The 12881-nt window shown below is 49.2% G+C and overlaps 1 protein-coding gene across 2 annotated transcripts in view; it reads right to left on the bottom strand.

Annotated features, from left to right (window-relative positions):
- Nucleotides 1-2467: 2467 nt before the first annotated feature.
- CCDC85C (coiled-coil domain containing 85C) overlaps nucleotides 2468-12881 on the bottom strand; it is a 167760-nt gene continuing 157346 nt past the window's right edge. For both annotated transcript variants that reach the window (XM_038744267.1, XM_038744275.1), the window contains exon 6: nucleotides 2468-6029. In XM_038744267.1, coding sequence (XP_038600195.1) covers nucleotides 5940-6029 — 90 coding nt within the window. In that variant the 3' untranslated portion in view covers nucleotides 2468-5939. The remainder of the gene's footprint in view (nucleotides 6030-12881) is intronic.

The following is a 12881-nucleotide window of genomic DNA, read 5'->3' as shown; positions in this document are numbered from 1 at the left end:
GAAAGAGCAGGGGCTATGGAGTCAGAGGTCATGGGTTCAAATCCCAGCTCTGCCAACTGTCAGCTGTGTGACTTTGGGCAACTTCTCTGTGCCTCAGTTACCTCATCTGTAAAATGGGGATTAAAACTGTGAGCCCCCCCCGGAACAACCTGATCACCTTGTAACCTCCCTAGTGCTTAGAACAGTGCTTTGCACATAGTAAGTGCTTAACAAATACCATCATTATTATTATTTGGTGGTTGCAGGGCCTGGCACTGTTAGTCTTCTTTGGCTTCTGCTTCTCCGTATCATCCCAGTGCTATTTATTGAGCGGTAGGGCAGCTTGGCTTAGATGGAGATCAGACCTGGGTTCTAATTGTGACTCCGCTGCTTGTCTGCTGTGTGGCCTTGAGCAAGTCACTTCTCTGTGCCTCAGTTACCTCATTTTAAGACTGAGCCTTATGTGGGACAGGGACTCCTGATTAGCTTGTATCTACCCCAGTGCTTAGAACAGTGCTTGGCACATAGTAAGCGCTCAGCAAGTACCATAATTATTACTATGTGCAGAGCATATATGAAGCTTTGGCTCAAAGCGCCACACCCTTCTGGATGACAGGATACAATTTGGGGTTTGTTTTTGTTTTTGGTTGGTTTTTGTTTTTTTTTTAATGGTGTTTAAGTGCTTCGTATGTGCCAGGCACTGAACTAAATGCTGGGGTAGATACAAGCTGATCAGGTTGGGCACAGCCCCTGTCACGCAAGGGGCTCAGTCTTAATCCCTATTTTACAGATGAGAGAACTGAGGCACAGAGAAGTGAAGTGATGATTGTACTTCCCAAGCGCTTAGTACAGTGCTCGGCACACAGTAAGCGCTCAATAAATACTATTGAATGGATGAATGAATGAATGGTTTGCCCAAGATCACACAGCAGACATGTGATGGTATGGAATTAAAACACAGGTCCTTCTAACTCCCGGGCCCATGCTCTATTGCTAGGCCACACAGCTTCTCAAGGAGGTAACCGAGGCACAAAGAAGAGGAGTGACTTACCCAGGGTCACAGCAGACAAGTGGCAGAGCTGGCAGTCCCAAGCCTGTGTTCTGCCCACTAGACTTCTCCTCAATCCTTGACTCCTAGTTTACAGCTTGGAGAAGCAGCGTGGCTCAGTGGAAAGAGCACGGGCTTTGGAGTCAGAGGTCAGGGGTTCGAGTCCCAGCTCCGCCAAATGTCTGCTGTGTGACCTTGGGCAAGTCACTTAACTTCTCTGAGCCTCAGTTACCTCATCTGTTAAATGGGGATTGACTGTGAGCCACACATGGGACAACTTAATCACCTTGTATCCTCCCCAGCGCTTAGAACAGTGCTTTGCCCATAGTAAGCGCTTAACAAATGCCATTAGAAAAAAAAAAAGCTGCGATGCATTGACCGAGGCTTTGCCTCACCTTGGCCTTAGAACACTTCCTTGCATCTGGCTTCCCCATGCCAGTTCTCCATACAGCAGCTGCTTGGATTTCCTGCTGTTATGCCTTCTGTCACGTGCCACCTAACATAGCCGCGTAAAGGCGAGCGTTGTTTCGATGCCAGGGGCCTGGGTACGTTCTAGAACGTCCTTGTCTGGGATCTTGTCTTGCCATTTGATTCTGAGTATGGCCTTAACATGATGACGGTACTGGATGAGGCACCCGTGTGCGATCGGGGTCTCAGGATGTGGAGGACGTTGGACACCACGACGGCTCGGGAGACCTTTAATTTGCAATGCAGCCTGACACCTCACCTACGCCACACTCATCTGTCTCCCCCGAGAAAGACGTGCTGGCCTTCTTGATTCGGTTTTCTATTATTTCCCTGTCAATAACCGCATCATTGATCAGAGTGCCGCCCAGGTAACTGGAGACTTTAACGGAATAGAATCTGAGATCGAACGACCTGGGTTGGCCTTGCTCCTCTTTGATCTCTGTCAGTGGGTATCGCTTATTGAAGACGGGAGCAATTGATCCATGAAAACAAGAGATTTCTTTTAGGGAAATCCAGCAGAGGGGCACCTTAGCGTGTGTTGCCTGGAGGCAGGGGGCTGACCCTAATAATACGAATTGTGGTATTTAAGCCCTTACTATGTGCCAAGCACTGTACTGAGAGCTAGCATAGCTACAAGATAATGAGGCTCCACATGGGACTCACAGTCAAGAACACACCGAATTCCCATTTTACAGATGAGGCAACAGGCCCAGAGAGATGGAACGTGTTGTCCAAGGACACCCAGCAGGCAAGTGGCAAGGGCAGGGATTAGAACCCAGGTCATTTGACTTCCAGCCCACGCTCTTTGTACTAGGCTATGATGCCTCTCAATAATCAATTCAATTCTGTGCCTCTGGTAAAAGCTACCCTATGAGGGCATTACAAGCGCTTAGTACAGTGCTCTGCACACAGTAAGTGCTCAATAAATACGACTGAATGAATTACGTATCTAAGGTTTGGATCCACGGCAGCTCACTTACAAAGAAGGTACTTTATTTCATTTCACTGAAAGTATACACTATCACAATAGTATTTCTTACTTCATCTTACTAAAATATTTCAAATCAATGTTTTTACCACACATTATCAAAATGCTAGTTTTCCTCCCTCCGAAAGCAGAGTGGTTCAATAAAATGTATAAATGCGTGCTAAAGTCTAAAGGTTCGTTTGCTATGTACACACGACAGCAGGAATTGGATTTGTTCCAGTTCTTGTGAAAAAAAATCACATTATACAGAAAATAGAGCAGAGCTGTTAAGATCACAGGTTTTACAGAAATCATAAACTTCAGACTGATTTCCAAAAGCAGCACAAATAGACTTTCCCCCCACATTATGAAAAATATACAATTTTATCAGTTTACAACCATGCACCGTTTCTTAAAAAGGTCAGTAGTATGTGCTCCCTGTCCCACCCACCTAGTTCCATAAAAGAGGAAAGGTCACTTTTTTTTTCTTTTTTTTTCTTTTGTTAACACTGATTTGTATCTAATAACTTTTGGATAAAAATGTGCCATCTTCAAGGTTGTGCTCAGCAGTTTTTATTTTTATTTTCAAGGTGCAATCTGTCACCTGAAGGCAGTCACGCTTCCGCAATTTGTAGCAGTCACGGCGGAACTGGTCCAACAGCATGCGGGTGTGAAAGGTGCAGCCCGGCTGTTCCAAAAGGTTCAGCAGCTGAAAATGAGGACGGAGGATTGAATTTCCAGTTCTCCCCTCCTAATCGTGGCCAGCTCCACCCTCTCTTTACTCCCCATTAAGAACCACTGCGTCCTTTGGGACAACATCTTTCAGGTAGTTTTCACCGCTGGCTGTTTCAGGGTATCCGCAAAAACAGTGTGAGGCCATTTCCTAGCACCGGAGTCATTCGAAATGTGGTCAGTGCCATTTTCCTCCCGGAAGACATTTTCCACCTAGCTTGCGCTCCAAGAGAGCTGAATACAGAGGCCAGGAGATTTAAAATATATACGTTCGGGATTAAAATGTCCGGTGTTTCTTCCCATTAGAAACACACTGCTACCTTAAACTCGGGGGTGAAGCTGCAGCCGTCCGGTAGAAAGGCGATTCTTCCTCGAGAGCAGAGAGGTCCTTCAATCAATCGACTGATCGATCAATCCAAGGTATTTAAGAGGCTTGTTGCCACCGGCTCTGCTCAAACCGTATGTCTGAAATACAGGTGCTTTTTCTCCCTGGGAGGCCCGATTTAGGCTTGCAGTTGGAAAGGCTTGGGGCAAGATTCTCCCCAGGCACCTCACCAAAACCTAACCCCACCAGGATCAGACGCCTCATTTCCCAGCCCCTCTCGCAGATGACCAAAGCAGTCAGCCAAGACTACGGTCATCCCGTGTGAATCCCCCCACCCCCAACCCCCATTAAGCGCTCCGAACGGGGTCGAGGATGAGCAGTTTCAGGTCAGGGGTCCTGCAACCGGAAAGAGGTACCATCAGTCATCCAAGGAAAAAATCACTAGAGGGTGAAGGAGATGCAGCCTCTCCGAAAATCTTGTTCCCAAAGCTGGACCCTGCAGTCTAGCAAATGATCTTTTTAGAAAAAGAATTCCGATTCGGTTATAAAAACGCCAATTCTGTTGCAGATTTTCCCCAGGGTGTCTGCTGGGGGCAGCCTCCTTCTGTGCAGCATGGCACCTCTTGCTTCCCCAGATCTGTTCTACTTCTGTTGCTCTGGAGCTATCCCTGCCCCACCTTGGCCAGCGGAAATGGAGGCAGGTGCTTGGCCCTCTTCCCGGCAATGGATAAACTGAGGGTACGGTTCGAAGGGGAAAATTGGGAAAGGGATGGCGGCTGGGGCGAGAGCCTAGCATTAGTATAGTGTCGATCCTAGGTCAGTGAAGTCACGTGCCTCTGGATCCCACCCCTGTGCCAGGGAGAACAGGATTGGGGTGCTGGACGATGTGATTGTCCAGGAAGAGGCCTCTCCTCTGGCTCCTCCTCCTCCTTCTCTGGCGCCTTGTGGGTTCTGGCTTGGGTAAGGGGGCAGGCCACCCTCCTACTCTGCTGAAAGGCCTCCAGGCTTCCACTAAGAGGATTCAGAGCCGTTTCCCAGAGGGGCTTGGCTTCGGAGGAAGCTAGGCTGTAAAAGAGGCCCGCTCCCAGCAGCCCTGGGTTTGGCTGCCCCTGTTTGAGGGCTTCAGGGGACTGAGTTGGTTCTGACTGGAAGTCTGAATAACAGATCGAAGAGGGAGGTAAGAGAAGGCCCAGGAGTTCGGGGAGAGCCTCTCAGGACCTGATTTGCCCAGGGACTTGTATTTCTTTTCCCCCCGAGGGAAAGAGCTCCTGCCAAGGATCGTGTGAGGAAGGAAGGTGACCGGCAGCGGGCGTGAGGAGCCCAGAGGCCACCAGTGGCGACCTGGCAGGTGGAGGACACACACCTGTTGTGTGAAGTGCTCGGCTGGTGGTGGTGGGGGAGGAGAAACCATTCTTTTTGGCCTCTTTCATTTAAAATAAAGCTCCGACGGCAGCCTGGGTCAGCTCTGCCGGCCTCTGCACACCCGAGACGAGCGGCTATCGATCTGGGTGGGGTGGGAGCTCTGATGTCGCCAGGCAGGAGCGGTGAGAAGGGAGGGCACCTGCTTGAGAAATTCTGACGAAGCCCAGCGGAAGAGAATGGTGATCTCATAGTAAAGAGAGATGACCGGTAGCAGCAGCCACGGGAACAGGACGGGAGATCCTTTCCTTTTAGCGACAGGTTCTGCGTGGAACAGTGTCCTCGGGCACCTGGCCCGGAGCTCGGGGACACAGCTCGGGGACACCAGAGCTACAGCCCAGCATTTCATTCCAGAAAAGAGGAGAGAGAAAACCGGCAAACACATTTCCTAAGTGTGGGGGACGGGGTGGCGCTCCCGGGGCCAGGTGGAAGGAGGGTCTTACAGTTCTCTCTCTGGGGTTGCTTGAAGAGCAGGCCTGCCCAGAATCCGGGGAATGGCTCAGATGACCCCAGGAGGCCTCTTCTGGGTTGCGGATCCTGGGGCATCACCCGCTACCGCGGCCTCATCCTCCCTGGCATTTCCTCTTGGGCAGCCCGAAAGGCAAAGGAGGGATCCGGAAGCTCGGAGGAGGAGTCCGGTCCACTATGGCAGTGGAATGGGAGCATGCGTGTCTGGTTTTAACCGCTGGCTTTGCATCTTTGCGAAAGCCCCCGGTGCTCTCCGATGGCTTTGGGTGCACACGGTTGATCCAGGCAGGAGGGAGGCCCGAGGCTGGGCCAGGCCATGTCCCCGGTCTGCTCCCCCTGCCCCTCTGCCCCTCGGCGCGCTGGGCAGTAGGCGGGTTCCTGCCCTGAGGTTGTCGGAGGGCGGTCCGTCTGAGCAACGTCCGTAGCGGGGTCCCACGGTGTCCAGCCGGCGGTGAGAGGGAAGCCGGCTTCCCCCCGCGGCCCCCTCCGGGACCCTGAGAGGTCACACCCGGTCAGTCCTCAGAGCGACGTCCTCACAGCGGCCCCTTAAACTGGTTGCCCGACAGGTGCTGGCGGATCGAGGGTTTGGAGCTCGCCGCATCGCCCAGCTTCCTCCAGACGACCTGTGGGAGTGAGGTGGGTTCAGCGGGAGGCCTCGCTGCTCAGGCAGGGGGGCACCATCTCTCCCTCCCTCCCTCCTCAACTTCCTTCTTCCTTCCCGCCGCCCGGGCCGGGCCAGCTCGTGGTTGGCGGCTGGCATTGATGTCACCGGGCACTCCAGCTCGCCCTTGGCCGCTCTGGGTTGTGGGCTGAGCTCAGGTCGAGCTCTGGGTTGGGGGCTGTGCCCCGGCCTGCCCTCCCACCCACCTGGCGTTCAGTACAGTTTAGGGGCCTCCCTGATCATCGGTCAAGGGGGCCACCGAGGCCCAGAGCCTCGGGCAGTCCCAGCCGAGGGGTAATCAGTGCTCTGCACAGAGTAAGCGCTCAACAAATACCATCATTATTATTATTTGGTGGTCGCAGGGCCTGGCACTGTTAGTCTTCTTTGGCTTCTGCTTCTCCATATCATCCCAGTGCTATTTATTGAGCGGTAGGGCTTAGATAGAGCACAGACCTGGGTTCTAATTCTGACTCCGCTACTTGTCTGCTGTGTGGCCTTGAGCAAGTCACTTCTCTGTGCCTCAGTCACCTCATTTTAAGACTGAGCCCTATGTGGGACAGGGACTCCTGATTAGCTAGTATCTACCCCAGTGCTTAGAACGGTGCTTGGCACATATCAATCAATCAATCGTATTTATTGAGCGCTTACTGTGTGCAGAGCACTGTACTAAGCGCTTGGGAAGTACAAGTCGGCAACACATAGAGACAGTCCCTACCCAACAGCGGGCTCGCAGTCTAGAAGGCGGGCTCACAGTCTATATGCTTGCTATCATTTCAAAACTATTACCTCATGACATATTGCGTCTGAGAAATTAGGAATTAAGATTCACTGAAGCTACAATAGCTAATCTCATAAGAAGTAGTAATAAGAATAATAAAGATATTTATTATTCATTCTGCTTTTGCAATATTACAACAGATATATGAAACCCTACCCATAAGTAATTTGCATGCTACTGGGAGAGTCAGATGTAGAAATGAAGAAAACATAATATCTTTACTAACAATTATTAATTGCTTTAAAGGAAATTATCATAATGAGGAATATTGAACTCCATCTATATGATTGCTATCATTTCAATCAATCAATCAATCGTATTTATTGAGCGCTTACTGTGTGCAGAGCACACAGTAAGCACTCAGCAAGTACCATAATTATTACTATGTGCAGAGCATATATGAAGCTTTGGCTCAAAGCGCCACACCTTTCTGGATGACAGGGTACAATTTGGGGTTTGTTTTTGTTTTTGGTTGTTGTTTTTTTTTTAATGGTATTTAAGTGCTTGGTATGTGCCAGGCACTGAACTAAGTGCTGGGGTAGATACAAGCTAATCAGGTTAGACACAGCCCCTGTCACGCAAGGGGCTCATCCCTATTTTACAGATGAGAAAACTGAGGCACAGAGAAGTGAAGTGATGATTGGACTTCCCAAGCACTTAGTACAGTGCTCTGCACACAGTAAGCGCTCAATAAATATGATTGAATGAATTATAATTATGGTATTTGTTAAGCGCTTACTATGGGACGAGCACTGTTCTAGGCCCTGGGGTAGATAAAGGAATCAGGTTGTCCCATGTGGGGCTCACAGTAATCCCCATTTTACAGATGAGGAAACTGAGGCCCAGAGAATCAATCAATCAATCGTATTTATTGAGCACTTACTGTGTGCAGAGCACTGTACTAAGCGCTTGGGAAGTACAAGCTGGCAACATATAGAGATGGTCCCTACCCAACAGTGGGCTCACGGTCTAGAAGCGGGAGACAGACAACAAAACCAAACATATTAACAAAATAAAATAAATAGAATAGATATGTACAAGTAAAATAAATAGAGTAATAGAGAAGTTTAAGTGACTCGCCCAATGTCACACAGCAGACAAGTGGTGGAGCCGGGATTAGAACCCACATCCTCTGACTCCCAAGCCCATGGCACTAGGCAGTGAGTCACACTGGAAACCAGCACAGACACTCCCCTCTCCCCCCTCGGCCCATTCGAGAGGCAGCACGATGTAATGGATACAGCACAGGCCTGGGAATCAGAAGGTCATGGGTTCTAATCCTGCCTTGGCCACTTGTCTGCTGTGTGACCCTGGGCTAGTCACTTCACTTCTCTGGGCCTCAGCCACTCATCTGTTAAATGGGGATGGAGATTGTGAGCCCCACATGGGACGGGGACTGTGTCTAACCAGAGACAGTGGGCTCGTGGCTCAGTGGAAAGAGCCCGGGCTTTGGAGTCAGAGGTCACGGGTTCGAATCCTGGCTCTGCCACATGTCTGCTGTGTGACCTTGGGCAAGTCACTTAACTTCTCTGAGCCTCAGTGACCTCATCTGTGAAATGGGGATTAAGACTGTGAGCCCCACACGGGACACCCTGATCACTCTGTATCCCCCCCCCCAGAGCTTAGAACAGTGCTTTGCACATAGTAAGCGCTTAACGAATGCCAACATTATTAATTGCAAGAAGCAGCGTGGCTCAGTTGGAGTCAGAGGTCATGGGTTCAAATCCCAGCTCTGCCAATTGTCAGCTGTGTGACTCTGGGCAAGTCACTTCACTTCTCTGGGCCTCAGTTCCCTCATCTGTAAAATGGGGATGAAGACTGTGTGCTCCCCGTGGGACAACCTGATCACCTTGTAAGCTCCCCAGTGCTTAGAACAGTGCTTTGCCATAGTAAGCGCTTAATAAATGCCATTATTATTATTATTATTATTATTTACCTGTATCAACCCCAGTCCCCAGTGCTTAGTACAGTGCCTGGCACATAGTTAAGCGCCTAACAAATACCATCGTTATTATTAGTATGATTTCCTGGTGCATGGTGTGGGGGGGAGGGGGGCTCCTGAGAGCTCACCATATGCCACCGTCCAATCAGTCAGTGGTACTTACTGAGCACTAACTGTACGCAGAGCACTGTACTAAGGGCTTGGGAGAGTACAATACAACAGAGTGGTACTAAGTACTGCAGAGTGAGAAACAGCTTGGCCCTAGTGGATAAAGCACAAGCCTGGGAGTCAGAAAGAGCTGGGTTCTAATTCCAGATCTGCCGACTGCCCTTGGGCAAGTCACTTAACTTCTCGGTGCCTCAGTTACCTCGTCTGTAAAACGGGGATTAAGACTGCGAGCCCCATGTGAGACACTGGACTGTGTCCAATCGGATTAACTTGTATCTATCTAGCCCAGTGCTTAGTACAGTGCCTGGCACATAGTAAGTGCTTCACAAATACCATTAAAAAAAAACAGTTGGTAGACATGATTTCTACCCACAAGGAGTTACAGATTAGATGGGGAGACAGACATTTAAATAAATAATGGTTAGGGGAAACAGCAGAGGATAACGATATGTACATTAGTGCTATGGGGCTGGGGGTGGGATAAATGTCAGGGGGGAAAAATTCGAGTGAATAGGTGGGTCCAGGAAGTGCAGGGTGGCTCAGTGGAAAGAGCACAGGCTTAGGAGTCAGAGGTCATGGGTTCGAATCCCGACTCCGCCACTTGTCAGCTGGGTCACCTTGGGCAAGGCACTTAACTTCTCTGTGCCTCAGTTACCTCGTCTGTAAAATGGGGATTAAGACTGTGAGCCCCACGTGGGACAACCTGATCACCCTGTATACCCCCCAGCGCTTAGAACAGTGCTTTGCACATAGTAAGCACTTAACAAATACCGTTATTATTATTATTATTATTATTATTATTATTATTATTATTATTATTATCAAGGGAGCTGAAGTGCTCTTTCCCCGAGCCCCCTCCTCTCTAGGGCGGTACAAGAGGCCAGACCACCTCCAGATCATGTCTGGGGCCAAGTGACCCGCAGGGCACAGAATAATAATAATAATAATGGCATTTGTTAAGCGCTTACTATGTGCAAAGCACTGTTCTAAGCGCTGGGGAGGATACAAGGTGATCAGGTTGTCCCACGTGGGGCTCACAGTCTTAATCCCCATTTTACAGATGAGGTAACTGAGGCATAGAGAAGTGAAGTGACTTGCCCAAAGTCACACAGCTGATAAGTGGCGGAGCCGGGATTTGAACCCATGACCTCTGACCCCAAGTCCAGGCTCTTTCCACTGAGCCGTGATGGTTCTCTAAAGGCTACATCTCCCCACTCCTCAAACACCTCCACTGGCTGCCCATTCCTCTCCACCACAAAAGACTAGTAGAAAAGAAAACAAAAGAAAGGAGAAGGAGAAGGAGAAGGGGAAGGGGAAGGGGAAGGGGAAGGGAAGGGAAGGGAAGGGAAGGGAAGGGAAGGGAAGGGAAGAGAAAGGAAAGGAAAGGAAAGGAAAGGAAAAGAAAAGAAAAAAGAAAAGAAAAGAAAAGAAAAGAAAAGAAAAGAAAAGAAAAGAAAAGAAAAGAAAAGAAAAGAAAAAAGAAAAGAAAAAGTAGATACTTTTCAGCGTCGGCTTCAAGGCACACATTAAAACCTCTCACCCTACCTAAGCTCACTTCTCTCTCATCATAACACAACCCTCAGTCTTTGCTCCTCTAGAGAAGCAGCAGCGTGGCACAGGGAATAAAGCACGCGCCTGGGAGTCAGAAGGTCCTGGGTTCTAATCCCAGCTCTGCCACTTGTCTGCTTGTGACCTTGGGCAAGTCACTTCACTTCTCTGGGCCTCAGGGATGTCATCTGGAAATGAGGGATGGAGACTGTGAGCCCTTGTGGGACAGGGACTGTGTCCAACCTGATAAAATTGGTTCTACTGCAGCACTTAGAACAGTGCTTGGCACATAGTTAGCGCTTAACAAGTACCAGAGCCCTTGTGGGACAGGGACTGTGTCCAACCTGATAAAATTGATTCTACTGCAGCACTCAGAACAGTGATTGGCACATAATAATAATAATAATAATAATGAGGATGGCATTTGTTAAGCGCTTACTATGGGCAAAGCACTGTTCTAAGCACTGGGGGGGATACAGTGTGATCAAGTTGTCCCACGTGGGGCTCACAGTCTTAATCCCCCTTTTTACAGATGAGGGAACTGAGGCTCAGAGAAGTTAAGTGACTTGCCCAAGGTCACACAGCAGACTTGTGGTGGAGCCAGCATTCGAACCCACGACGTCCGACTCCAAAGCCCGGGCTCTTTCCACTGAGCCACGCTGCTTCTCATCGTAAGCGCTTAACAAGTACCAGGCCGTTATTATTATGTTATACGTTATTTATTTTAAAATCCGCCTTCCCCACTGGATTATAAGCACCCTAGTGGCAGGGATTCATTCATTCGGTCGTATTTATTGAGCGCTTACTGTGCGCTTGGGAAGTACAATTCAGCAATAGAGAGAGACAACCCCTGCCCACAACGGGCTGACGGAAGCGGGGAGACGGACTTCAAAACAAGCAAACAGGCATCAATAGCATCATTCATACAACCGTATTTATTGAGCGCTTACTGTGTGCAGAGCGCTGTACTAGGCGCTTGGGAAGGACAAGTCGGCAACATATATAGCGTGGCTCAGTGGAAAGAGCCCGGGCTTTGGAGTCGGCGGTCATGGGTTCGAATCCCGGCTCCGCCACCTGTCTGCTTGTGACCTTGGGCAAGTCACTTAACTTCTCTGGGCCTCAGTTACCTCATCTGTAAAATGGGGATGAAGACTGGGAGCCCCACGTGGGACTCCACGTGGGACTCCCAGACTGAGCCCCTTCCTCCCTCTCCCCCTCGTCCCCCTCTCCATCCCCCATCTTACCTCCTTCCCTTCCCCATAGCACCTGTTGTATATATGTATATATGGTTGTACATATTTATTACTCTATTTATTTATTTATTTATTTATTTATTTAATTTACTTGTACATTTCTATCCAATTTTATTTTGTTGGTATGTTTGGTTCTGTTCTCCGTCTCCCCCTTTTAGACTGTGAGCCCACTGTTGGGTAGGGACTGTCTCTATGTGTTGCCAATTTGTACTTCCCAAGCGCTTAGTACAGTGCTCTGCACATAGTAAGTGCTCAATAAATACGATTGATTGATTGACAAGCTGATCACCTTGTATTTCCCCAGCGCTCAGAACAGTGCTTTGCACATAGTAAGCGCTTAACAAATGCCATGATTATTATTATTATTATTATTATTATTATTATTATAGTCCCTACCCAACAACGGGCAATATAAATAAATAGAATTAAAGATCGAGTATGCCTACTCTCTCCCAAGCGTTTAGCTCAGCGTCCTGTACAGAGTAAACATGCAATAAACAGTAGGGAATGAATGATCTTAGAGGAGAGCGCCCTGCTTTGAGCGCCCGGGAAAAGTCCGGCTCAACGGCAGTGCTCCATTCCGCCGCTAGATGGCGCCTATGATCCAGGTACCGTCTAATACATCCTCCTCCCCATCAATCGTATTTATTGAGCGCTTACCGTGTGCAGAGCACTGTACTAAGCGCTTGGGAAGTACAAGTTGGCAACATATAGAGTCGGCCCCGACCCAACAGCGGGCTCACAGTCTAGGAGGGGGAGACGGACAACAAAACAAAGCACGTGGACAGGTGTCCAAGTCATCAGAACAAATAAAGCTAGGTGCCCATTAACAAAATTAATAGAATAGTAAATATGCAGAAGTAAGATAAATAGAGTAATAAATCTGGACGAACATATGTACAGGTGCCGTGGGGAAGGGAAGGAGGTGGGGCGGGGGGGATGGGGAGGAGGAGAGGCTCACACTCTAAACCAACCTCAACCTCAACCAAGCCCAGCCGTCTCTCAAACGACAGCTAGTTTGGGGTTCAATGAACCAGGTGACCCAAGGTGAGATTCCACCCCAGCACTTAGTTTAGTCCAATGCTTCACACGTAGTAAGCACCAGGCTGTGAGCCCGTTGTTGGG

This window comes from Tachyglossus aculeatus, chromosome 1 (assembly GCF_015852505.1).
Source record: "Tachyglossus aculeatus isolate mTacAcu1 chromosome 1, mTacAcu1.pri, whole genome shotgun sequence".
Taxonomy (NCBI): Eukaryota; Metazoa; Chordata; class Mammalia; order Monotremata; family Tachyglossidae; genus Tachyglossus; species Tachyglossus aculeatus.
The sequence above is the reverse complement of the archived record's forward strand: the minus strand, read 5'-3'. Positions and strand labels throughout refer to the sequence as shown.